Here is a 27,643-nt window from a genome sequence, read left to right on the forward strand (position 1 = left end):
AACATAGGTGTCCATACAAACATAGGTGTCCATACAAACATAAGTGTCCATACAAACATAAGTGTCCATACAAACATAAGTGTCCATACAAACATAAGTGTCCATACAAACATAAGTGTCCATACAAACATAAGTGTCCATACAAACATAGGTGTCCATACAAACATAAGTGTCCATACAAACATAAGTGTCCATACAAACATAAGTGTCCATACAAACATAAGTGTCCATACAAACATAGGTGTCCATACAAACATAAGTGTCCATACAAACATAAGTGTCCATACAAACATAAGCGTCCATACAAACATAAGTGTCCATACAAACATAAGTGTCCATACAAACATAAGTGTCCATACAAACATAAGCGTCCATACAAACATAAGTGTCCATACAAACATAAGTGTCCATACAAACATAAGTGTCCATACAAACATAAGCGTCCATACAAACATAAGCGTCCATACAAACATAAGTGTCCATACAAACATAAGTGTCCATACAAACATAAGCGTCCATACAAACATAAGTGTCCATACAAACATAAGTGTCCATACAAACATAAGTGTCCATACAAACATAAGTGTCCATACAAACATAAGCGTCCATACAAACATAAGTGTCCATACAAACATAAGTGTCCATACAAACATAGGTGTCCATACAAACATAAGTGTCCATACAAACATAGGTGTCCATACAAACATAAGTGTCCATACAAACCTCAACTTCTGCCGTCTCCTGCAACAACATCTTCTTAATCGTTTCAACTTTCTCGTCATAAAACGTAGTTTTCCCCGTCGACTGTAAAACAGGTGCCATTATCATCCAATAATGGGCGGTTGGTGTGCGTTCAATCTAGAGGGTATTGTTCGAGGCTCGTTGCTGCTACCATTGTAGGCGTATGTGTTCTTGGGCAAGACACTTGACCACAATTGCTACAACCCAGTGGTCACTAATGGGTTGTCCAAATTGTCAGCCACACATAAAAATCACACCCACAAAGTTACATATGTGGTAACTCGTAAGCGGGCACGAGGTATATGAAACAGAACACCTGTGTTATAACAACTGTCGTTTCCCCACCATGCGAGGATGAATAAGTTACACACATGCAAGTGTCATTATGATGTCATCAATACACCAAACTCACCTGTTTAGGTTTGGCTTGAACCTCAGTATGGATGGGTGAATCCCCTGATGCGAGATTATTATTGTGGGTGACTGGGGCTCCAAGAAGGGTGAGTGCAACGTAACTATCCGCTGTGGGGTATATGGGGTTAGTGGGGTGTTAGGGGTAAATATGGGTGGAATGTAAAACATGAAATATAAGTTTACCTTTAATCAACTTGACTACTTCAACATGGTTGCATTCCGTAACCTTTGACCCATTCACCTGTGATTAGGATTTAGATTAATCTTTGAATTTCATATGGGTGAGGTCTTACAGTGAGGCATGCCATGGAACCTGGGATTTAGACCAGAATTGGCCCATTACCCCAACATTATATATGCACATTCTATTCTATAAAGGTGAGGTCCTACAGTGAGGCACGGCATGGGACCTGGGGTTTAGAGCAAAGTTGGCCCATTACCCCAACATTGTACATGCACATTCTATTCTATAAGGGTGAGGTCCTACAGTGAGGCACGCCATGGGACCTGGGGTTTAGGCCACAGTTGGTTTATATTTATTATTTACAAATTACCTAAAAACAATCAAAATATTTGTGTTTCAACAATCGGTTAAAAATCTTTCTTTCTACAATTATTGGTTTGTGATGTCATAATAAACAAATATTTACTGGGTATCGTATATTAAACCTAAAAACCTCATTAACCAGTATCTAGTGGTAATAAAACATCTGTTTTTACAGTGTTGTATGTTATTCTTAACAATAATTTTTGAATAACTAAACAAAAAAATGTAGAAACAAAAAATGATAAGCACAAAAAAATATAGGCAATGTAGGAACACTAAAAAGTGATAATCAATACAAATAAATTAACTGGGTGTTGGGGGGATGGGCAATGGCGTGCCTCATTGTGGGACCTCATCCACAAAACGATAGAATAGAGAAACATTGTTAAGTTATTTATTTGTCTTTATCTCCATATAAGGGCAATTGTGTATAACCATAGAAATCATATAAACCCCTCATAAATATTCCAACAAACGCCCCAGATATCCAATCTTTTATCAACAGGTTAAACATGGGGTTAGTTAAAACAGGGACGAATTTTTAAGATGTTGTGCTGACTTTTTTGAAGCCTGGTTTAAAATATGGAAACTTTTGTTTTTCTCCACAAAGTCTGCTTGTGATATGTATGGTATTGATAACATTGTTTAGAAGTATCTTGTGCATTCCTGGTTTAAAGCTGAATGGGGATTATAATTTAATATATGGTGGGGTGGGGAGACTGGAAGCAAACAACATATAAACACCTGCTCAGGTTTTAAACAATTAACAACGGCCCATGATAGTCGTGAGGATATGGTTTTATAATTCGTTGAATGTTCTTGGTTTTCTACAAAATCGGGAAAGAAAATAAGGATAAAGTGTCCCGTCTTCCCCACCCTACTATGCTTTATAACAAATTATGTATTATAATTTATTCTACTTTAACACAAACCTTAATAATCCGATCACCTTGCACCACACCAGCTTTATGCGCCGCACCATCTGCAACAAACTTCACCTCATAAACCAACCATGATAATTAAACTTACAGCAATAAAACCAATGACTTTCTAACATGAGTTATAATGTGTGTGTGAATGTAATGCAAACACACCATGCATATATATAGTGGGTTGCATTTTAACCGACATTGAACACCCATATATAGTGGTCATAAACTTCACCCCAAGTCCCAACTTCACCCCATCAAATCCGTACCACCTTACCCCCCCATATCATAATCCCACAGTTTTAACCCACCAGCCTACTAAGTTCGCCCTCCCCACCAATTTTACCCCACCCAACATACACCCACGCCAACTCAACCTGTACCCCAACCCCCCCCTAAACCTTGTGCAACACCCACCCCATCTACCTACAAACTTCGACACATTGTGGGTCCCCCTACTAAACCCACCCCCCCAAATGTTTCCTCAACACATTCCAGCATCTACAGACTTTGGACTCTGCCCCGCCCAACCCAACCCCCACAAAATGACCCCCGGTAACCCCCAACCCACCTTCTTTCACCGACTGCACATACACGGGGTTGTCACCACTAACCGTCAACCCGTAACCCCGCTCGTCACGCTGTACGATCACGCACTTCATCACCAAACTAGGGCCACCTAGTGGACATAAATATCAATCAAAATTGTTCCGGAAAATACTTAGTTTGTCGCTTGATTATTAGAATTAAATTCATAAAATTTATACATTTTCACTAGTTCTGTTTATGCACTGACAATTTGTGAATCGCGCATTCTCCCACAATGGTAGCAGCGACAAGCCTTGAACTGGTATCCTCTGGTGCAGAGGAAAGCGCTTGGACAACTGTTCCGGTCATTACAAATAAATATTTTTTGCAGCAGCTTTTAAAACTTTTACCTAACCACAGTTAACACAATAGCTCATAATGATGTCATAATACAACACAATGAAGATTATTACGAACCTGTAACATCATTTGTGTCATGAGATTCCGAAGATTTTTCTTTGAGTTGAATCGGACCTCCTATAATTGCTTTGCTCAACCTGAAAAAGATGTTTATTAAGTTGGTGATGTCATTGTGTTAGTAATAGATGATACGCATGCATCACTTAAAGGATGTCACGTTTGTAATTTTGCACAAAATCTAGGGTGACATTGTTGTAATGTATAGTTTAGTTACACTCATAGTTGTCAAACATAGGGAACCTCATTGATTAATGTGGTGAATGCAATATACTTTGGCTCTGCTTGTTTGTATAGACACCTAACAGCAGGGTAAAATCTGGGGTGACATTGTTAAAATGCAGTTACACTCATAGTTGTCAAACATAGGGAACCTCATTGAATAATATGGTGAATGCAATATACTTTGGCTCTGCTTGTATGTATCAAATTTAGTGGAAATGAAATTCCAAGCAACATATACTAAATATATACAAGATACCCCCCATCCATTATTACAACACAATCACCTTTGTTCCCGATGATGTTCCTTCCGTTCCTTCCTCGATGCACCAAGTCTGTAAAAGATGACTCGTCAAATAAATCATGACTAAGCAAATAAATCATGACTAAGCAAATAAATCATGACTGATCAAATATCAAAAAAATTATGATTAGGCAGAGCAACAGGCCCAAAATTTAAGACATAAATATTAAATAATATTATCATTTTTTTAATTGTTAGGGTAACGGACCAAATTCCAGGTCCTACGACCTACGACGTGCCTCACTGTAGGACTTCACCCATATAGAATAGAATGTGCGTATACAATGTTGGGGTAATGGACCAACTCTGGTCTAAATCCCAGGTCCCATGACATGCCTCACTGTAGGACCTCACCCATATAGAATAGAATGTGCATATACAATGTTGGGGTAAAGGGCCAACCCTGGTCTAAATCCCAGGTCCCATGACATGCCTCACTGTAGGACCTCACCCATATAGAATAGAATGTGCATATACAATGTTGGGGTAATGGGCCAACTCTGGTCTAAATCCCAGGTCCCATGGCGTGCCTCACTGTAGGACCTCACCCATATAGAATAGAATGTGCATATACAATGTTGGGGTAAAGGGCCAACCCTGGTCTAAATCCCAGGTCCCATGGCGTGCCTCACTGTAGGACCTCACCCATATAGAATAGAATGTGCATATACAATGTTGGGGTAATGGGCCAACTCTGGTCTAAATCCCAGGCCCCATAACATGCTTCACTGTGGGACCTCACCCATATAGAATAGAATGTGCATATACAATGTTGGGGTAATGGGCCAACTCTGGCTTAAACGCCAGGTCCCATGGCGTGCCTCACTGTAGGACCTTACCCATGTAGAATAGAATGTGCATATACAATGTTTGGATATTGGGCCAACTCTGGCTATTTAAATGCAATTAAAGGGAAGTCAGCAACTCGACTGTGGGCATGGGAGTGGCGACCATGGATAAGTCACTCAAGTTCCCACCCACGAGGATATAAATGACCAAACAAACCAAAAGTCATGTCTACTTATCCACACACTGCAATAGGGTCAGCAACTCAACTGTGGGCATGGGAGTGGCAACCATGGATAAGTCACTCAAGTTTCCACCCACGAGGATATAAATGACCAAACCAACCAAAAGTCATGTCTGCTTATCGACACACTGCAATAGCTTCAGCAACTCGACTGTGGGCATGGGAGTGGCAACCATGGATAAGTCACTCAACAAGTTCCCACCCACGAGGATATAAATGACCAAACCAACCAAAAGTCATGTCTGCTTATCCACACACTGCAATAGCATCAGTAACTCGACTGTGGGCATGGGAGTGGCAACCATGGATAAGTCACTCAAGTTCCCGCCCACGAGGATATAAATGACCAAACCAACCAAAAGTCATGTCTACTTATCCACACACCGCAATAGCTTCAGTAACTCGACTGTGGACACAGAGTAACCATAAAAACAACATACATACGCACCTGTCGTTGATGCTCCCTTTCTGAACTTCCATTATTTAACATATATACATGATTTCTATGAAACAAAATCCTAGACTTTAAAACAAATCATTAAAAAACATAAAATTAAATATTTCAGCGAACAAACTAACTTAAACCTTGTTTAGTTTAAAAATCTTTCGTTTTAGAATTAAATGAATCGAGAAACAATCAAGAAAATTATTAACATGAATTACTTCCTGTATTACATCATAATCACCCATTGTTACATTTCTATGATTCAATTCTAGGATTATATCGAAGATTATAAGATTAGTTTGATTATAAGTTTGTTCCTTATAAATATTAAACTAACTTTTATATTAAACTTGTGTTTTATATTCAAATATAATTAATTACTGCTTAACAAATATGTGGTTACACTTATGTGGGTGAACATATTTAAACAAACGAATCATTCAATTCATCAACCAACATTCTGTTTACTGATAATTCTTTACAAAGTTTATAAACATAAAACAATAGTTGTATTCAATTTGTATTTGCTGAAATAATATGCATTATGTTCTAGTGTCTCGTTGTATTCGTTCGATGTATATTTATCTGCCTAATTAGGTCGTGAAGTTTAAATTCGAAACAACAAGAAAAACTTCATTCATTTTGTTCCTGTTCGCACAACTTTCCTAATTTCAATTTAACTTTCTTTAGAACAACTAAGTCCCTTATAAATACTACCTGTGCTCATACCTGTAAAAGTATATCATCTAAAACTAGTAAACATTGTCAATAAAAATAAAATACAAAATAAAAACAATTCAATAAAAAACTCTTTTCTAAGAATTCGTCATTTTATCCTTTTTCGGAAACAGTGTTGCAAAATTAAAAATATCAATTCACACCCATGTCGCCAATGACACCACTTTGGCGAATATTACAATTAAAAGTATTTTTCTGCATAAATTTACTTTGCAATGCAATATTTTTAACGCAAAACTTATTTAAAAACGTAATGAAAATCTGACCTACAAAAAATATCGTTCAACACAAAAAATATTTTGTCCCCGTTTAAACTAGTTTTAAAACATGTTTTATTGACCCACTGGTACTCGGATCTTAATCTAATTACCATTTAAATATATATCACTTTGATTTTCAAAATAAAATTTATTTAACATGGTTCATAATAATACCAAATAAAACAGTGCCGCAAGCGGGTACAATCTGCCGGAAAATATTCCGTAAGAGGGTAGTATTTTAATCTTTTACACCGAGGCCAACCATTCAATATTGTTAACACCGCCATCAGGTGTCGCGTCAATAACACGTGTACCACAACGGTAGCAGCATCGAGCCTTGAACCGGTAACCTCTATGTTGGAGGCCCGAGGATACAAATGACTTTATCCAGTTTCCACCTAAAGTTAAACATTAACCTGACCCATGCAAACACGGAGTATGTAACCACATAGTTTGCTAATTATGGCACAAATGTGGGCCAGTGGTGTAACGTTTTAATAAAATAGCAAAGATCAAATTGTTTCCAACAATAAATAGAGGTGTATATTAGCAGCAAAAGTGACAAATAAAACCGTGGCTACTTAACCGAGCATACAATAAACTCACAGTGAGTTGAAGTTAATTAGAACAACGAAGAGAATGAGCAACAAAACAACAGTCGTTAAAACACGCTACGAGTAAAAACTACTTGAGGAAAAGTGACAGACAAACGCGTGGCTGCAAAACTCACAGCTTATATAGTAGGTTAGGGGAAGACGGGACATCTTTTCATTTTGTTTTCTCTTTCCATTTGGTAGTAAACAAAGAACATTCAAAGAATTATGAATTCGTATCCTTACAACTTCCACAGACCGTTGATAATTGTTTAAAATACGATCTTATTTGGGAATCATGTGCTAAAAGTGTCCCATCTACCCCCACCCTACTATATATCCAATTTGTATTTTATAGTATGACGTTATTATTACGTTTCATGACGAAACAGATTCAATTGTTAAACTAAAATTTAAATAATTGTTATTTATACAGCGGGGAACAATAGTTAGGCTAGTGACGCAATAAAGGTGATTATGAAAGTAATTGTCGCCGGATTCTCGAAAACTGGGACGAAGTCGATGCGAGCAGCACTGACAGAGCTCGGGTTCACCGTCCACGATTACCCCGAGCATTTTCAATACAACGGGGAGTTGTGGCGTAAAGTGTTGAATGAGGGGGCGGAGAAAGGGGATTTCCATCGGATGTATGATGACGTAGACGCCGTCGTCGACGCGCCCGCCTTTTATTTTTGGCGGGAAATCCATGAAGAGTTTCCTGAAGCGAAGGTGGGCGCACATCATGCTCGCTGTTTTGTATGTGTATATAAATACTATATAGTAGGGTTGGGGTGGATGGGACACCTTTTCATTCTACTTTCAAATAATTATAAAATCTATATACCGTTGTTAATAACACGAACAGGATATTTGGATATTATGTGCTGAAGGTGTCCCGTCTTACCCCACAGTTCTATATGTGGCATCATACCCCCCCAAAACAACAGCCACCCAAAGTTTGAGGTAATGGGTTTAGGGCTCGTCGCTGCTACCATCGTGGGCGTATGTGTCTTTGGGAAAGACACTTAGCGGCAATTGCTCCAACCCAGTGGTCACTAATGGGTTGTCCAAATTATCAGCCATACATAAAAAATACAAAAAAAATCCAACAAAAAATATCACCCACAAAGTAACATACATTAACTCGTAAGCTTGCACGAGGTGTTAAACCCGTGTGATAACGACTGTCGTTTTCCGGCCACGCGAGGATAAAGTAAATTACATTCATTCATTTATTCACCCCAATAGATTATCCTTACCGTTCGTGACAACGAAGACGTTTGGTTCAATAGTTGGCAAAACCAGATCACGCAAGTTATGAAAAACAACTTTGTGTTCAAGCTTGCGTCTTCAATAACACCAACGGGCTACAAGTTTAATCAATATTCAAGTGATGTAGGTGTGGTATTGTTGATGGCGGGTTTTCAACCTATATGCATCCCCTTTAATCCATGGCCCACTATTTTTCAACCTTTTGAAAAAAATAAGAAATGTGTTTTAATTAAAAAACTTTAGTTAGAACAATACAATGATATAAACACAACATAAACAAGATGACACCTTAATTAGTTATTACTTGGAGATGATAAATTTAAAAACAAGTACTTTTTAAATTTGTACTTTGTCCCCTTGAAAAGGGCTGATGGGCTCTTGGTTGGGGATCTCTATGTAATAACAACTGTTTATATGTGACATCACAATAACATTTATGTCATCAAAAAAATTTATAGGATGTTAAAATAATATATATATGACATCACAACAACCCTTACCAAATAAAGAGTGAAGTCCGGTCAATCTACTTTAAAAAAATCAATATTTGGCAATCTTTCTAAACCAATATTTATTCAGAAGATGGGGGCACTGAATAGATGACATTATTTGGTACTAACATAGTTGTTGTACTTACAGGTCAAACAGTGTACGGGATGCGACGAAGCTTCATACCGTTGGTGTTCCATAGAAGTTTCAAACTTAACCCAACGTTATGTAAGAAGAGGTACAGGGAGCATAATGCTGATGTCATACAGGTGACTATGATGTAACAGTGAGTTTGGTGCAACAGCCACACTTTTTAGCTGACTATCTTCCCCACACCTTTACCCATAGTGTTTCAATGACTGTTGTTTTACTGCCAATTGCCTTCTCTGCGTTGTTTAAATTATGAAATCTCTGCTATTGATTTCAAGAGATAAATGAATTTATGTCTCATCAACAATAAGCTATAACTATGACATCATCAACAGAACGCACCATCCGATAAACTCTTGAAGTTCAATGTAAAAGATGGGTGGGGTCCGTTGTGTGGGTTCCTGGGGGTCCAGCAACCTGAAACCCCCTTCCCCCGGAAAAATGTGGGGGGGACGATAATGGACGACTTCATGACGTCACACCCGTTGTTTCTGCGGCTTGGACGCGAAACACTGGTGTCAACATCTTTATTGGGTGGGGTGGCGCTTATAGGGGGCTGGCGGGCGATGAGGTTCTTTAGGTCACGATGGGGATCGGGAAAGAAGTCGACCTCGTCATAATGGTGTTATTGTTAAGTCTTGTGCAACATTTTCTTCCAATTGCCGAGTAATTTGTTTTGATTATTTTTTAACAATTTATATTGTATGTTGGGTTTAGCATCCACGCTTTTATTTGACATTTTTATGAAAGTAGTTTTTACCCACAAGGTGTTTAACGATTGTCGTTTTGCTGTTAATTTCCTTATAATTAATTTGATCTTCGCTTTCATATTCGAAGAGATAAATAAGTTCCATTACAAATATTTTAATCGCTGACGTCCTAAGTGTTAATTATTACGTCATTAAACCATTTATCGCGTGTTGAACCTTGCATTGTTACGTCACAACCAACTAATAAAGATAAATCGCTTCAGAGTCATGGTTGCTATAATGAAATGCCGACAGCGAGCATGAGGTAACTAACAAAATCAAACTTGGGAATTTATTTACAAAATTGATTGGCGGCAGTCTTACACAATTCTCTGTAAAATATTAAAAAACTAATTATTCCGAATAATCGGGAAAGTTTAAACCAACAGCTTGTTCTTTATTGTTGTTGTTGTTGTTTCCCCCCGTAAGCTTGCTGGTAGCTCGCGTAGTAGTTCTGGTATTGCTGAACCGCTGCTTGTTGTTGAGCTGCTGCTTGTTGTTGATAATATTGCGCCCATTGTTGACTGTAATCCTGCTGTTATGTTGGTGTTAGGGGTTGGGTGTCAATGGTATAGAAAATATGACCCCATCGTTACGTAAAAGACAAATTAAAGGCCAATTTATGTCTAAACTAACACCGTAGATATAGATATGGGGAAAGGCATGTTTTTCAGTAATTTGAAGGGTAATTTCGACTTAAAAATAAATTTAAAAATAGGAAAGTGTAAAATACATGGGTTGTTTGTTATCCATATATCAAAAAATCAAAATGGGATTAGAAGCGGGGTAATTTTATAAATTTTTCCAAAAAAAGTTCGACAAGATAACTAGAAACTATTTTTCCCACAAAAGAAAAAAACACACAAAAAAAGTTCGTTTAAACCCATTACCAAAGTGAATACTTTTGATGATTTATACCCTCGGTGTTTCTATCTTTAACTATCCTTACCTGGCCTTGTGCGTTATATGATTGTTGGTAATTCTGCTGTTGCTGCTGCGGGTTCTGTTGTTGTTGTTGTTGCTGCTGTTGTTGCGGGTTATTTACATTCTGAGCAGCGATTTGAGCGGTTTGTTGCTGGTAGGCTTGTTGTTGATAGTTGTACGGGTGGTTGGCCTGGGAGGACAAGTTGTGTGAACTTACAGAAGGTTAAAGCTGACAATATGGACTAACTTATTTATCCTACCGGGGCAACAACGGTCATTATAACACGGATATTCTGTTTCATACACCTTGTGCCAGCTCACGAGTTACCACGTATGTAACTTTGTGGCTGATAATTTGTACAACCTATTAGTAACAACTGGGTTGGAGCAATTGTTGTTAAGTGTCTTGCTCAAGAACACATACACCCACAAGGGTGGCAGCGACGAGCCTTGAACCCATTACCTCTACATAAGAGACCGACAAAATCATATCTCTTATAACAAACCGTTTGTTGGGCTTGATTTTTGTTTGTTAAATGTTTTTAGACCAGAATCATGGAATTCAATGAAGTTACCTGCTGTCTCTGCTGTTGTTGTTGTTGTTGTTGATTCTGTTGTTGATTCTGTTGTGGGTTTTGTTGTTGTGGGTTCTGTTGTTGACGTTGATTGTTTCTGTTGAATCCAGAGTTTCTGTTGTTGTTGTTTTGAAAAGATCGATTGTTTCCGCCACGATTTCTGGGGAATAGAAATCATATTAACAACGTGCAACCACAGCTTCCCCAACCCCATAAACCAGGAGTTCTAAACCTTAGAAGATGTCGCCCAAATATTAATCTCAAACATTAGCCAAGCTTTGACGTCCCAATCTTCGAAACTAGTTCTCCCCGTAATGAAAACATACAACGTCATGAAACATTGTAGCAGGCGACCCATCTAAATCAAATAGTGGCCGATTTTTGCTTTAAGGTTACACTCATAGTTGTCAAACATAGGGAACCTCATTGATTAATGTGGTGAATGCAATATACTTTGGCTCTGCTTGTTTGTATAGACACCTAACAGCAGGGTAAAATCTGGGGTGACATTGTTAAAATACAGTTACACTCATAGTTGTCAAACATAGGGAACCTCATTGATTAATGTGGTGAATGCAATATACTTTGGCTCTGCTTGTTTGTATAGACACCTAACAGCAGGGTAAAATCTGGGGTGACGTTGTTAAAATACAGTTACACTCATAGTTGTCAAACATAGGGAACCTCGTTGATTAATGTGGTGAATGCAATATACTTTGGCTCTGCTTGTTTGTATAGATACCTAACAGCAGGGTAAAATCTGCTTTAGGCTTAAAACCAAGGTGTTAAAACTCATAACATCATCCCTGTTTCAATATACAGGAAGCCCACACTCAACCACTTACCCCCCACCCATGTTGTTCCTGAACCCTTGGTTACGATTCCCTCCGTATCCCCCTCTGTTACCCCCGTGGTCCCGACGCCCACGGTTCCCATGCCAGTTTCCACCTGGGACCAAAGATGGCGGTTAGATGTCACTACTAATTTTTCGAAAAACTTTGTTAACAAAATGTAGAAATAAATATTGGATGATAAATTATTTTTATGTCAGTGTTGCGCACCTCCATTATTCCAACCAGTGTTGCCACCAAAATTTCGCCGGTCGTTAAAACCTGAACGAAGCATGAATATTTATTTCAATATAAATAATCCTTCATTAAATCAATGGGGGAACAATAAAAAGTCTATTAAACGTGCCTAATATTTCAATAGATCAACTGGTTTATATTTAATAATGAATTAATGTAACTTATTTATCCCTACTTGGCGGGGAAACGACAGTCGTTATAACACGGGTGTTCTGTTTCATACACCTCGTGTCCGGTTACAGGTTACCATGTATGTAACTTTGTAGGTAATTGTTTTTACGTATGGCTGACAATTTAGACAACCCATCAGTGACCACTGGGTTGGAGCAATTGTCGTTAAGTGTCTTGCCCAAGGACACATACGTTCATAATGGTAGCAGCGTCGAGCCTTGAACCTGCAACTTCTGGTTGAAAATGCGACAACTTTGCCACAACATCAAAATACAGCCAAACTACACCAGCAACCAACTCACCCCCGGAATTCCTGTTGAAGCCCCCTCGACCCCCGCCCCCACCAAAGCCCCGGTTGAATCCACCACCCCCGAACCCTCGGTTCATACCCCCACGGAACGGGGCTCGCATCATACCCCGGGGTTCCCCCCAACCCCCACGACCTCGACCATCGAACCCTGTAATAATAAGTATTATGACATCATCAGGTTATTCTGACATCATTGTCATCTAGTTAGACACACCCGTACCCACCCACCTACTATGAATATTCAGTGCAAAAGCATGCAAACAACCTGAGGTTAAACAAGAAATAGATGGAGTAATAATAATGGGATGATCAGCTTATTGTACAATTATGCTTCAACAAAGTAAATATTGCCCTGAATATATTTTGAATCTGTTTTACTCATGTGTTATTTGATATTTTGGTGGGTTTGTTGGTTATGTTGTGGCAGGAATGAAGTGCTTGAGTAAATGGCTGTTGGGGTAATGAGCCAAACCTGAATAATACTCTAGGATCCCAGGCAGCCTAAATGCCATGACCTCACCCATATATAAGCACACTGACATTGAAGAATTACGGCAAACTATATTATTTATGCCAAGGAATTAAGTCAGAACTGCTGTCAACACCCCATGATGGTTACAACACCAGGAATGAACATGGAACAACCCAAACCTCCTGAACCACACAGGGGGTGTTTACATCACTAATTAAAACACCAGCCCCATACTTACAAACCCCCTACTTAATATTTGCACCATTTAATAACATTAACAACATGATTCATCTCAATATATCAACCATACACCCCATATTAAGCCCCTACCTACTTTTGTACATATTATTAATGTAATAATAATAACAATAACAACCATAGAACAACCTCCCCCCCACCGACCTCCTTTTCCACGGAACCTCTTTTCAGGAGGAGGTCCCTTCTTCCTTGCATCTTCACGATATTTATTGATCAATTTTACCGCTTCATCTTTCCCAAGCTCGGGGAAAACTACTTCCTCAAAACCATCCGGCCCCTCCTCTGGTAGGCTGAAGTTTGCTACAACATAGACATAATATTAACAACACGAACACAACGCAAAGCGCAGCAGTGTTGCAAAATTTAAATGTTTTCGAATCGTTGCGCAACACTACTGCCACAAAACGTTAAACTTTCGTAAAAGTTTCGCGTTTTGTTGGTTTATAATAATAATAACCCGTGGGCGATGTAGGATTGGGCTACAATAATACCTTTCATCTCAAATATTGCAATATCGGGTATCTCTTTGCCCTCATCCTTAGTGCGTTTATCCAATCTGCTTTTAAATTCTTCCTCACTTGGAACAATTACAATAGCTCTTCGATGAAAACCCTCGAATGAACGTAACTTACGTCGTTGAGCCGACGCAAATACATTTGTCTATGTTGGTTTTGGGCAAAAGACATGAAATTACGGAAGAGCCAACAAAGTGTTTTTATAGACAACCCGGTATAATTAGACTTACCTTCCTGTAAGTAACGTGTTATCTTTGTGTTGTATTGTGTGTTTGTTGTTCTGTGTGTTTGTTGTAAGTATGTACAGTTGTTGTAGGTGTGTGTGTGTGTTTTTGTGTGGTAGTTACAAACAAACAAATAAACACAAAACAATTTGTTACAGTTGATACCATGCACATAGGGATGCACATTACAGTATTCTATGATATTCGAGAATATTTTATTTCGGATCTACAATTTCGAATTTTTTTTATTTATAGGGAAAAATAATTTTCCCACATAAATTCAGTCTACTGGCCCTTCAATAGTAGCCTTGTTTGATCATCAGCTATAAAATGATCAAAAATTGTCTGATTGGGTAATTTTTGCTTAGTAATGATCGGTTGCCGAATTTTTCGCACCATACGTTATGCATAACATCAAAGATTCCGTTTTTCTCTGCGGGAATAGAGAGCTCCAATCCCCGCAGAACGATGGTGCGAAAACGCCTGATCAGTAACTGCTAATGAAGCCGAACGAACAAGCCGAAACATGGAGCAACCACAAATACAAGAATTTTTTCCACAATTAATGGTTTTCTAAAACTGTTGAAGTACATTCAGAGATGACGTCATAAAACAGAATACTGAATCCCGTAATAAGATTCGAATTATGTAATGTGCATCCCTGCAGGTATAACATAATACATGATCTAAAATCATTAACTTTATTCCGTCAACATTTCATTGATACTTGTCGTCAGCAGGTGAAACATTGGTGAAATAAAATTAACAACAACAACAATTTTAAATTAAACTGAACAGCAGCCATTGTAACGGGGCAGGGGATAGAAATCTTATAAAACAATTACTCAGCAATTTATAGATGACTAATCATTTTTCATGAAACCCAAACATAGCATCATAGACCTCATGTACACTGTGGTTCCTTTCCAGTTTCACAAACATAGAAATAATATAACTAGGGCTGAGGTTTGTTGCGCAATAATGGAAATAATATTTTTTATCATTGTTGGTAAAAGTTAAAAAACGTTTCATGGTTTTGTCATAATCTATAGTCAATGATTTTGTTTGAAAACAATGGCAATACGACACAGCATATTTAACAATGAGTCAGGAATTATTTGACAATCAACCTAATTATGATGTCATAACAACAAACCCCACCCAAAACACAACATAGAAATAATATATTATTAAACTTTATAGAAATAACAAGCAATACTGACGTGAGCTTCACATCCAGTGTTGGCCACCATTTGAAGATATTTTTAGTTTTTGCAACTTTTATTTAAAATATTTTCATTTAAATTATTTGTATTTAAACCTTTTGTTGCAGATTTCAAATAAAAAGAAAAACAACAACTTCTTATTTTATAAAGTTAAAAAAAAATTGCGAAAAATTATTTTAATAAAAATGTGTGTTTGTGTGTTTTGTGTGCGGTAAGAAGCCACCTGTAAAACATAAGGATTAACTATACAACATCATGGTGCCTACCTGGTCAAGTATATAGTTCCTATTCTTGCGTGCAGCCATTTGAAACATCCGATTCAAACAATTAGAAGCGTGGCTCATCAAGATGTCCGTCGTGTATTTCTGTTCGATTCCTGTCACCTGTGATGTCATAATGCAAAGTGATGATGTCATATTGTGAAATAATGATGTCACAAAGTAAAAAGTTAGTACATCATGCTGATGTTATTATCTGATGATGTCATATTAACACTGATGATGTCATAACAACACTGATGACATCACAACACCACCTACCTTCATCCGATCAACGACCGACTTCGTCCCGAGTATATTGAACCCCATCTCTGGTTTATCAACAAGTTGTTGGTTGGCGTAAAATGTTTTACCCGAGCCTGGTAACCCGCACAACATTAACACCTGTAATACAATGATGTCATCAACACCATACATGATGTCATCAATGATGTCATCATTACCTCACAATCCTTTCTCTTTGTGGGGCCGGTGGTTCCCCTAACCCGATCCTCCAACCCAACCTTTGATATGAAAACGTAATCTTCCAATTCTTGAGGGTGGGGGAAGTATGGTTCCTCCTGGGTGGATGAGGTTAATGTTATGTTAATTTTGAAATGCACACTTTGTTACAGCACCCCACAAGCTTATACCAGCTTCACCCAGCTGTTAGGTGTCTTTAATTGGAAATTTAAAACATGCTACTTATGGTGAGATGGCAAAACATTGGAGACATCACATGTTTACAAAACATGAGGTCAACCGACACATTGGGAAGAAGAACGAGGTTATGTTCAGGATTTGTTATTAAGCGTCGCTAATTAAAATAATACAGAACGCGTGGTTTGCGTTTTAAAAAACAAGATGACACATCCATGTATTGTTGCATGATATAGAAAAACTAAATAAATAATTTACAAACCATGATTGCATCTCAGTTGAAATTAAACATGGTTTGGTTGTTTTTAATGCTTGGCATGGAACCAGGGATGCAACACACACACACGCACATTATTACACACATATATATATATATCATAGTCACCTTCTCGCCAAAGTTGAACTCAATAGTCGTATTCTTGCACGATACATGCGGGAACAACGGATTCTCGCCCAACCTTGATTTCTCCTCAGTGAAGGCTTCACCGAGCAACACCCCGTTCTTCGTGTAGTGGATGTTCATCATGTCCGTGGATAAGTCCTGGGGTGGGGTTATAATAGGGGGGTTGGATATACATCATTGTATGTAACTTAGTTATCCTCCGGTGGCGGGATAACAACCCACTTAACTTTGTAGGTGATTATTTTTATGTACGGCTGATAAATTGGACAAGCCATTAGTGACCACTGGGTTGGAGCAATTGTTGTTAAGTGTTTTGTCCAAGGACACATACACCCACAATGGTAGCAGCGACGAGCGTTGAACCCATTACCTCTAATCTATAAAATTTGTACCGCTGTGGTTCACACACATACAACCCCTTCCTCACCAAGTAACAACCAATAACATCTCCTCCTTTAAACTTCTCCCCGAATTCCTTCGATGTTTGATTTGTAACGACACGTCCGGTGCCACACAACCCATATGAGAACCTTGATTCGCCCACGTTCATGGGGGTGTTTGGTACCGACCACCCCACCCTCACAAGATGCGGATGGGCCTCCGAGGATGGAAGATGGCGAACTGAATGTTCTTCTGCCAGCTGTGAAGCAACAACACTATGGTTACTTTAGCCAGGTTTGCTTCACGATTACATAATATACCCAAAGCAAATATATTCCCAAAACATCAGCAGTCCACAGTACTGCATATACATGCACTTATTCTAATGCAATATAAACATTAAGTTACCTTGCATTCATAACATATTTTCCCAGTAGTCACCCCGTAAGTTGCACGAACACCCGCCCACAAGTAAGCGAAACCTTCCAATGTTAACGGTACGGCTGTCAATCGTCCTTTGTGGAGCTGGAACAATATTAACAATCACTAAATTTGTATTCTTGATTAACCCATGTGTCGCATGTAACAAACACTATTATGACATCACACCATTATGACATTACACCCACCTTTATATTGAGGTCACAATGATATTTATCGATAACAACCAGCGTGTCGTCGAACTCTTCCTCTGGCTCCTCCGGTGGTGGAACAAACCTAACATAGAAACAATATTAACACACCTCAACACCACCTCCTAGTGGACGTACCTCTCTTCGTTACGTCTCATCCGCTCTTCTTCTCTTTTCTTTCTCTCTTCTTCCCTTTTTTCTCTCTCAGTGTCGAACTTACGTTTACGAGCTTGGTGGTCGCTCTCTTGTTTTACTGAATAACAATAAATCATATGTTTTGGCGCCTCAGTATTCAGCTCTTACCCTGCTGTTAGGTGTTTATACAAACAAGCCGAGCCAAAGTATATTGCATTCACCACATTAATCAATGAGGTTCCCTATGTTTGACAACTATGAGTGTAACTGTATTTTATCAATGTCACCCCAGATTTTACCCTGCTGTTAGGTGTTTATACAAACAAGCAGAGCCAAAGTATATTGCATTCACCACATTAATCAATGAAGTTCCCTATGTTTGACAACTATGAGTGTAACTGTATTTTATCAATGTCACCCCAGATTTTACCCTGCTGTTAGGTGTCTATACAAACAAGCAGAGCCAAAGTATATTGCATTCACCACATTAATCAATGAGGTTCCCTATGTTTGACAACTATGAGTGTAACTGTATTTTAACAATCACCCCAGATTTTACCCTGCTGTTAGGTGTCTATACAAACAAGCAGAGCCAAAGTATATTGCATTCACCACATTAATCAATGAGGTTCCCTATGTTTGACAACTATGAGTGTAACTGTATTTTAACAATCACCCCAGATTTTACCCTGCTGTTAGGTGTCTATACAAACAAGCAGAGCCAAAGTATATTGCATTCATCACATTAATCAATGAGACAACTATGAGTGTAACTGTATTTTAACAATGTCACCCCAGATTTTACCCTGCTGTTAGGTGTCTATACAAACAAGCAGAGCCAAAGTATATTGCATTCACCACATTAATCAATGAGGTTCCCTATGTTTGACAACTATGAGTGTAACTGTATTTTAACAATCACCCCAGATTTTACCCTGCTGTTAGGTGTCTATACAAACAAGCAGAGCCAAAGTATATTGCATTCACCACATTAATCAATGAGGTTCCCTATGTTTGACAACTATGAGTGTAACTGTATTTTAACAATATCACCCCAGATTTTACCCTGCTGTTAGGTGTCTATACAAACAAGCGGAGCCAAAGTATATTGCATTCACCACATTAATCAATGAGGTTCCCTATGTTTGACAACTATGAGTGTAACTGTATTTTAACAATGTCACCCCAGATTTTACCCTGCTGTTAGGTGTCTATACAAACAAGCAGAGCCAAAGTATATTGCATTCACCACATTAATCAATGAGGTTCCCTATGTTTGACAACTATGAGTGTAACTGTATTTTAACAATGTCACCCCAGGTTTTACCCTGCTGTTAGGTGTCTATACAAACAAGCAGAGCCAAAGTATATTGCATTCACCACATTAATCAATGAGGTTCCCTATGTTTGACAACTATGAGTGTAACTGTATTTTAACAATGTCACCCCAGATTTTACCCTGCTGTTAGGTGTCTATCCAAACAAGCAGAGCCAAAGTATATTGCATTCACCACATTAATCAATGAGGTTCCCTATGTTTGACAACTATGAGTGTAACTGTATTTTAACAATGTCACCCCAGATTTTACCCTGCTGTTAGGTGTCTATACAAACAAGCAGAGCCAAAGTATATTGCATTCAAGACATTAATCAATGAGGTTCCCTATGTTTGACAACTATGAGTGTAACTGTATTTTAACAATGTCACCCCAGATTTTACCCTGCTGTTAGGTGTCTATACAAACAAGCAGAGCCAAAGTATATTGCATTCACCACATTAATCAATGAGGTTTCCTATGTTTGACAACTATGAGTGTAACTGTATTTTAACAATATCACCCCAGATTTTACCCTGCTGTTAGGTGTCTATACAAACAAGCGGAGCCAAAGTATATTGCATTCACCACATTAATCAATGAGGTTCCCTATGTTTGACAACTATGAGTGTAACTGTATTTTAACAATGTCACCCCAGATTTTACCCTGCTGTTAGGTGTCTATACAAACAAGCAGAGCCAAAGTATATTGCATTCACCACATTAATCAATGAGGTTCCCTATGTTTGACAACTATGAGTGTAACTGTATTTTAACAATGTCACCACAGATTTTACCCTGCTGTTAGGTGTCTATACAAACAAGTAGAGCCAAAGTATATTGCATTCACCACATTAATCAATGAGGTTCCCTATGTTTGACAACTATGAGTGTAACTGTATTTTAACAATGTCACCCCAGATTTTACCCTGCTGTTAGGTGTCTATACAAACAAGCAGATTTTTACCGAATGCCATAAACATGACGCTTTTAAGTAGCAGCATTGAAACTTGAACCCTCAACCCCTAGTTAAATCATCTCACCTGATTCATCCGCAACATCCGGAACAACGGGAGTTTCCTCCCCGTTCCCCATCCCTGGTTCCTCTGATGTTTGATCCTCGGGAGCTGAAGACGCAACATCCGCTATCTCGTCTTTGGGGGTGACATCATTAGCTATGACATCATCTTTAGTGACATCATCATTAGGAGTGCCATCATCAGGAGTGACATCATCGTTGGTAGTGACATCATCATTTTTAGAAGCATTTTCATCATTATTCGAATCTTTAACCCCAGGATCGGCAGCTCCACCCACCTCAGCTTCAACATCTTTTTGATCCAATCCTTCGGGAGCTTCATCCTCATCCTTGTCTTCAGCCATCTCAACCTCCTTTATAGAAAACCTGGGTTAGTTTCAACAACAACCAACTGTTCACCACCCATTTTATTAATTCCAAACTATGCATTTCCTCACCTTTGGCGGGGGTTCCTCTGGATCAGTGAGGTTCGTCTCGGTGATGTGCGGATCCATGGGAGGATCAACTTCCATGGGAGGAACTTCATCTGTGTGGCCTGATGATGATGACGATGTTTTAATCAGGGATGCGAAAACATTTGAAGAAAAATAAACAAGAACGGAACTTGTTTGGTCAACCTTTTCACAGCCCTAATAACAAGCCATTACCAGTGTCTATGGAAGGACCACAAGCCATGAAAGGTTGGGAAACAGAGGCCACATTATACAAACACAACCATGGCACCTAACTTTAGTATAAGCAGGGTATACGTTGATTTCATACAACCCCTACGCATACGGTTGAATACAAACAAAATATTTAACATGTTATGAATGGGGGAATCCCCAGAACCGATACTCACCTGACGCTTGTTCTTCAGCAAGATTCGATTCCTGGAAAAAAGTTTTAAATTTATCCTTGTTGTTTGTGTGAGGGGTTGGTGGATGGGATGATTTGAACTATGATAACGATTGTTTGATAGAAATAACATTAATGTGGACATAATAGAAATAACATTACAGAGGATATAATAGAAATAACATTAATATATCTGGTAACCATAATTTTCCTGTGTTTTGATGAAAAATCAACTACATTTTACAAAATACAAAACCTCTAAAATTTAGATATTTTATTATTTCCACCTGTGTCGGCTCGCTCTCTCCTGATTGGTCGGTTCCTACAGTTTGTTCCGGTTTGGTGACTTCAGGTTCCGCATCAGCGACCTCGCTCGTCGTGTTTAACTAAAAAAACAAGTTCGGTCGTTAGTCGCACAAGTTGTACACGTATGGTATATATATGATTTCTATTTACCTCGGATTCTTGAGATTCTTCCTCGCTAAACATCGAATCATCGTTGGTTGAAACATTTTCATCACCTGCAAACAAAACATTATTATTTCTATTTGGCAACTAGAGGGTTGCTGCTGTCATGTCAGCACATTTTAAACACACTGGTTGCGACGATATGGGTTGTACACAGGGTGCAGCTGCGCCCCAAATTGGAAAGCAGGGGTGCAATAACGTAATTTTGCACCCCAGTCTAAATGCGTGTAAACCACTTAATTAGAGAATGTTTGCCATTCTATATTATTGCTGGACTATTGGTCTTCCCCATCCCATACATGATGTGACAAACCACAACTCACAAACTGCCGGAAGAGTATTACACAAGATACCAGCGGCAAGCTGCAACCCTTTAACTTTAAAAATGCGCAAAATCCTGTGCCTCTCCGTATTTTCCACACGAGCCGTCATGAATTAAACAAAGGTTAGAATATTCTGTTATAGAATGCGTATTGTTCCTTTTGATTTCACATACGACTTATTATCCGAATGTCACTCTCTTTTTTCACAAGTGGGCGCTCTTATTAAGTTTAAAATTTTGAAAAAAATACACAAAGAAACACTTAGGTAATAAGTGTAAAACAAATTACTTAAATACTGAAAATACCGTTATAAATATATAAAATACTAGTGAGAACATCTTTCCCAAATTAGGTAGGTTATATACGCTCTTTCGTTCTATTAACTATCGTTGGCTCTGTGGCGTAACGGTGCCGTTGATTAATCTCTTTGTTTCGTTCTTACCGGGTTCAAGTCCCACACAGTGCAATACGTTTTAATTTTTTTAAGTTTTTTTTGTGTGATTAGCACGAGTTAGGGGTTGGGGGTTAGAAGTTAGGGGTTTAAGTTTTATGTCTGTAAACTGTAAAACTTACTGTTAGTAAACGATTTTTTATAAAATATTGAAATACTATTCCAATACACGTTGTATGTCACAAAAACGACGTTTTTTAAAAGTCCCCAGAAAATAATAATAAAAAAATGAGCGCCCGCTTGTGAAAAAAGAGAGTGACATTCGGATAATAAGTCGTATGTTTTGATTTCTATGTTATAAATGAAGTAACTTGTTAGGGGTTACTGGTTGGAATTATTGCATGGGCAATAAAACCTTAACCTTACTCAAATCAGACCAACTACGGTGACGAGACATGTTTTTGCGCATTTTCAAAGTTAATTTTCGACACAAACGCCCGCCTTTTTTTTAAATTAGACAGCAGGTATCGGGGATTTTAGCAGCCATCAGATAAAGAAATACCACCGCAATAATATTTCTCAAGTACTTACTTTCAATGGAGGACAACAACAAAGCCACGAGATCGGCTTTCTTCATTCCTTTCCCAACCTCAATGTTTCGCGACTCCAACTCTACTTTCAACTCGGCGACTTTCATCTTTTTAGGGTTCAGCTTACCCATGGTTGTTTTATAAAGTCAACTTCTACAATAATATTAAGGTTACAATTATCCAGAATTATGAAAAAAATGTGAAATTTATAAACTGGAGACATTTTATGAAACAAGCGAAATTTTACAAAGTTACAATTATCGAGTATAAACCCACGATGCTATAGCAGATGTTTCACTGAATCTACTCAGTAAGTATTAAAACAAGTTTTTACCAAAGATAGCTACGACAACTGATACGTTTAATAACAACAAACACACAAATAACAACAAACACACAAAAACAAACGAAATATTTTTGCGACAAATTTCGGATTTTTTCCGCTTTCTTCAACAAGCAGGTTGTGATCACTCAAGCGGAAAATATTTCAACCAATCAACGGTCGTTTACATAGACATCATATATAAAACATATAATGGGGACGATTTAAAATCAAGTGATAGAACTTCTTTGATGGCAGTCATAATCCCTGGTAAACTTGGCAAAAATTTCACGTATGTTTCAAAAATTTTACGTATGTTTGTCTTTCACAAAAACTGTGTTATAACGACTGTGGAAGGGGGCGGCTAATCTTGAAGTTGTTTTAGTTTGCGAGTTCACGTTCCGTACCCTCGCGACGACGTTGTTCCATCATGCCCCGACGCTGTTCCATCATGCCCCGACGCACACGCTATTTGACTCCACAAACGTGATAGATGTATGACACTTGTACGGCACACAGCTCAGTTTATTACAGTTGAATGAATGATTGAATGAATGAATGTAACTTACTTTATCCTCGCGTGGCCGGAAAACGACAGTCGTTATAACACGGGTGTGCACCTCGCGCCAGCTTACGAGTTACCAAGTATGTTACTTTGTGGGTGATTATTTTTTTGGGATTTTTTTTCATTTTTATGTATGGCTGATAATTTGGACAACCCATTAGTGAGTTGGAGCAATTGCCGTTAAGTGTCTTGCTCAAGGACTTGTACGCCCACAATGGTAGCAGCGACGAGCCGTGATCCCATTACCTCTGGGTTAGAGGCAGGCGCGCTTACCACTATGCCACAGCGCCGGACAGTTATTAGGTGAAAGTGCAGCATCGTGCTTAGAGACAAAGTGAGAACAGCAGGGTATTGCAAGCCCCGTACTGCCTCACAGTACAGGAAAGTAAAAGGTTTATATAACGAAAAACACGTGTAGCAAAACAAAAAAACGCGTCATTGGCATGTGGCAATTGCCTCGCCTGGCATACGCACAACTGGGTAATTGTTTTATTATCACGATTAGAATGACGGGAAAGTAGATGTTACGAAAGCAGCGAAACTGCATTCCATTCCTGTCATGCTTTTGTTTTCGCTATACAACGTTGCTTTATACTCAATCTTTATGCATTAGTGTTAAATTTATCTTTATATGATTAAATCTGTGCCAGAACACAATCAACCGCTACAACTGTCATTGCCCGCCATGCGAGGATAAACAAGTTACATACGTGGTAACGTGTAAGCGGGCACGAGGTGTATGAAACTGAACACCCGTGTTATAGCGACTGTCGTTGCCCCACCATGCGAGAATAAATAAGTTACATACGTGGTAACTCGTAGCAGGCACGAGGTGTATGAAACAAAACACCCGTGTTATAACGACTGTCATTGCCCCGCCATGCGAGGATAAATAAGTTACATACGTGGTAACTTGTAAGCGGGCATGAGGTGTATGAAACAGAACACCCGTGTTATAACGACTGTCGTTTCCACGCCATGCGAGGATGAATAAGTTACAAACGTGGTAACTTGTAAGCGGGCATGAGGTGTATGAAACAGAACACCCGTGTTATAACGACTGTCATTGCCCCGCCATGCGAGGATAAATAAGTTACATACGTGGTAACTTGTAAGCTGGCACGAGGTGTATGAAACAGAACACCCGTGTTATAACGACTGTCGTTTCCCCGCCATGCGAGGATGAATAAGTTACAAACGTGGTAACTTGTAAGCTGGCACGAGGTGTATGAAACAGAACACCCGTGTTATAACGACTGTCATTGCCCCGCCATGCGAGGATAAATAAGTTACATACGTGGTAACTTGTAAGCTGGCACGAGGTGTATGAAACAGAACACCCGTGTTATAACGACTGTCATTGCCCCGCCATGTGAGGATAAATAATTTACATTCATTCATTTTATATTAATTGTTTTATTCTTGGTAAAAATCACAAACAACAAATCGCACTCAAAATAATTAGGAAGATTATATGAAACAAAACAAAAATTAAGGCGAGAAAAATGGAAATCTATAAAAAATCACAAACCTAAAAATAGAATATTGGTGAAAGTAATTAAGCTGCTACAAACACGTCTAAATACAAGGGAATTCATATGAAATATTATACGGTAAGCACGGGAATTTAATATCAGTGGTTAACACGCTACAAACATGATATTCATTATAAGTTTTATCAAAACAAAACATCCATTTTGGCACATTATATCCAATTATCCTGTTCGTGTTTTAAACATTTAACAACGGTGGGAATCGTGCGGATGGGGTTTTATAATTCATTGAATTTTCTTTGTTTGCCACCAAATGGAACAAGAAAATAAAATGAAACGGTGCCACATCTTTTCCCACCCTACTGTATATCAAAAATTAACAAAACATCATCAAAATAATTGAACTTTAGCGGGAGTAGATGAAACGATCAGTTGCTGATTTATTAAATAGGGCTTGGAACATTTTATGTAACTATTGCTCGACAGCAACCTAGGTGAAAACAAACGGTCAAAAGGAATTAAAGAAACTAATCGAAATAATTGAAGAAGTAAGTGAAACGATTGGTTGCTAATGATTTATTAAATAAGGCTTAAACAATTCTATACGTAACTACATAGTTTGATAATCCTACATGAAAACAAACGTTAAAAGTAATTAAAGACAAACTAAACGCATAAAACAACAAAAGAGAGCGCGCAAATTAATCAAAGTCATTTTTGTTCCATCACAACGTGATTGTTGATACATAATCATGTGGGATAATGGTGATTATGACATCATCAAACAAAACAATGGATGGTTAAACATTGAACAGAGGGGAGATAAAAATAAATCATTTCTTTCATGAGTTTTAAAACTTAATGAACAACTCAGTGGTCACTATGATCTTAATATACAACAGTATTCTTAACTGGGTGAATACATTTTGCAAGAGTGAATGCAGAGGGGTGAATGGAATGTTTATGTGCACATTGATAATTAGACACATATTTTGTTGCACACATGATGTTTCATGGTTTTCTATCATAGATGTGCGTTGATATCTTATGTTGGTATAAACAAATATGCTGCACAGTGAAGTTTGTTTTTTTATGGAAGGAATGAAATTAAAATGTTGGAAAACGCAACAATATTTATATTTCATGGTTTTGTTTGAAATAATGTTCATGTCATCAGGATTTTCTCAACATTTGTCTTTAAATATTCTTTATGTATTTTTAAAATAGAAGGAAATGTAAAATCAAGTCATTGGTTCTTTATTTTTAATTATTTTTAATGTGTTCTTATGATAAAAAAAGTAAAAAATAGTGGAAAATATAAAAATCAAGTCATTGGTTCCAAAAGTTTAAATACTGAGCCAAATACTGATCATTATCAGCATCTATATCAACTATTTCCTTCAAGACAAAATCCTGAAAAACAAACGATAATTTAAGATTGTTGTTTAAGTGAGTATATTGTTACATCAACAAAAACATGTTTATTCCATGAATAATATGACAATCAATGGTTGTTACATCATAGTAGATTGGCACAGATTTATAAACCATGTTATATGAATACACCTTGTAACAAATATTCAAGTTTAATCTGCAGTGTATAAACTGCATTAAAGGAACTAAAGTCATGTTTTATCAATGGTTTACATGCGGTCCTCACTGAGCTGAATCGACTATTTGTACAAATATTCAAGTTGCTTCACCACATAAACATACAACACAACAATCTAACAAACACTCAAGTAACAATATACAAGATATAGTACAGTGGGGGAAGATGGGACACTTAAGCACATATTGCCCAATATTTCCAAAATCAGAATAGATGATGGTTTTTGGGTAATACCACGAATTAGTACTATCATTCCTTTATTAATTGACAACAATTCAAAAAATATATCAAAAATATTATTTTTTTATTATATCAGTATCTTACAGTTGAATATCCCCTGAGGTTTAAATTACTAAATTAAAAGTAAACCTTTCAAAGTTTGGCATTGAAAACATACAAAACAACAATGTGGGGGAAGATGGTACACTAAATTGAAATATATTTACATTAGCAGTATTTTGCAACTTGTAGTTAACCTATCGAGTTTAACAGGTTGTGCTAGTTTCTTTGCCATGTAAACTTCATATATATAACGTTAAACCGATATTTTTTTGTTGTTTTTATCTCA

The 27,643-nt window shown here is 37.9% G+C and overlaps 4 protein-coding genes across 16 annotated transcripts in view; 1 reads left to right on the plus strand and 3 right to left on the minus strand.

Moving 5' to 3' along the window:
- Positions 1-435: 435 nt before the first annotated feature.
- Positions 436-5,797, minus strand: LOC149729187 (rho guanine nucleotide exchange factor 12-like; the record flags this gene model as incomplete). Its single annotated transcript, XM_089886867.1, has 8 exons — positions 5,641-5,797; positions 4,146-4,193; positions 3,637-3,716; positions 3,203-3,310; positions 2,635-2,684; positions 1,339-1,396; positions 1,154-1,263; positions 436-804 (listed from the first exon to the last, which is right to left on the minus strand). Coding segments are annotated over exons 1-8 (855 nt in total), but the record flags the coding sequence as incomplete, so codon positions are not given.
- Positions 5,798-7,669: 1,872 nt separating this feature from the next.
- On the plus strand, positions 7,670-10,117 carry LOC149729188 (uncharacterized). The gene is made up of 4 exons (XM_089886823.1): positions 7,670-7,957; positions 8,477-8,627; positions 9,140-9,258; positions 9,475-10,117. The coding sequence occupies exons 1-4, from the start codon at positions 7,706-7,708 to the stop codon at positions 9,757-9,759; spliced, it is 807 nt and encodes a 268-aa protein (XP_089742949.1). The 5' UTR covers positions 7,670-7,705; the 3' UTR covers positions 9,760-10,117.
- Positions 10,118-10,166: 49 nt separating this feature from the next.
- LOC149729189 (heterogeneous nuclear ribonucleoprotein U-like protein 1) lies at positions 10,167-23,356 on the minus strand. 4 transcript variants are annotated; one of them, XM_089886812.1, is made up of 22 exons: positions 23,085-23,356; positions 21,768-21,832; positions 21,599-21,697; positions 21,316-21,346; positions 20,912-21,009; positions 20,479-20,827; positions 18,123-18,237; positions 17,982-18,069; positions 17,761-17,877; positions 17,399-17,611; positions 16,954-17,109; positions 16,373-16,489; positions 16,191-16,313; positions 15,918-16,034; positions 14,178-14,346; positions 13,831-13,986; positions 12,949-13,104; positions 12,449-12,499; positions 12,233-12,335; positions 11,388-11,547; positions 10,838-11,002; positions 10,167-10,420 (listed from the first exon to the last, which is right to left on the minus strand). In XM_089886812.1, exons 1-22 carry the CDS (start codon positions 23,212-23,214, stop codon positions 10,286-10,288), a joined length of 2,913 nt encoding a protein of 970 aa, XP_089742938.1. In that variant the 5' UTR covers positions 23,215-23,356; the 3' UTR covers positions 10,167-10,285. The 4 variants fall into 4 exon arrangements, with proteins under 4 accessions (XP_089742938.1, XP_089742937.1, XP_089742939.1 ...); XM_089886811.1 differs by having other exon boundaries at positions 10,167-10,423; XM_089886813.1 differs by lacking the exon at positions 12,449-12,499 and having other exon boundaries at positions 10,167-10,423.
- Positions 23,357-25,366: 2,010 nt separating this feature from the next.
- The window catches only part of LOC149729190 (uncharacterized), a 40,891-nt gene continuing 38,614 nt past the window's right edge, over positions 25,367-27,643 (minus strand). For all 10 annotated transcript variants that reach the window (XM_089886807.1, XM_089886803.1, XM_089886804.1 and 7 more), the window contains one exon: positions 25,367-26,876. In XM_089886807.1, coding sequence (XP_089742933.1) covers positions 26,793-26,876 — 84 coding nt within the window. In that variant the 3' untranslated portion in view covers positions 25,367-26,792. The remainder of the gene's footprint in view (positions 26,877-27,643) is intronic.

The sequence above is a fragment of the Ciona robusta genome, chromosome 10 (assembly GCF_009617815.1).
Source record: "Ciona robusta chromosome 10, ASM961781v2".
NCBI classification, from domain to species: domain Eukaryota; kingdom Metazoa; phylum Chordata; class Ascidiacea; order Phlebobranchia; family Cionidae; genus Ciona; species Ciona robusta.

Excerpts from the sequence above, each read along its gene's own strand:
- LOC149729188 (XM_089886823.1), top strand. The coding sequence starts at position 7,706 with ATGAAAGTAATTGTCGCCGGATTCTCGAAAACTGGGACGAAGTCGATG. Across the intron at positions 7,958-8,476 it reads AAGAGTTTCCTGAAGCGAAG|ATTATCCTTACCGTTCGTGA; the intron begins GTGGGCGCACAT and ends TCACCCCAATAG. Across the intron at positions 9,259-9,474 it reads ATAATGCTGATGTCATACAG|AACGCACCATCCGATAAACT; the intron begins GTGACTATGATG and ends CATCATCAACAG.
- LOC149729189 (XM_089886811.1), bottom strand. The coding sequence starts at position 23,214 with ATGGGTAAGCTGAACCCTAAAAAGATGAAAGTCGCCGAGTTGAAAGTA. Across the intron at positions 21,698-21,767 it reads AAGAATCTCAAGAATCCGAG|TTAAACACGACGAGCGAGGT; the intron begins GTAAATAGAAAT and ends TTGTTTTTTTAG. Across the intron at positions 14,347-15,917 it reads GGAACTATATACTTGACCAG|ACAAATGTATTTGCGTCGGC; the intron begins GTAGGCACCATG and ends AAACCAACATAG.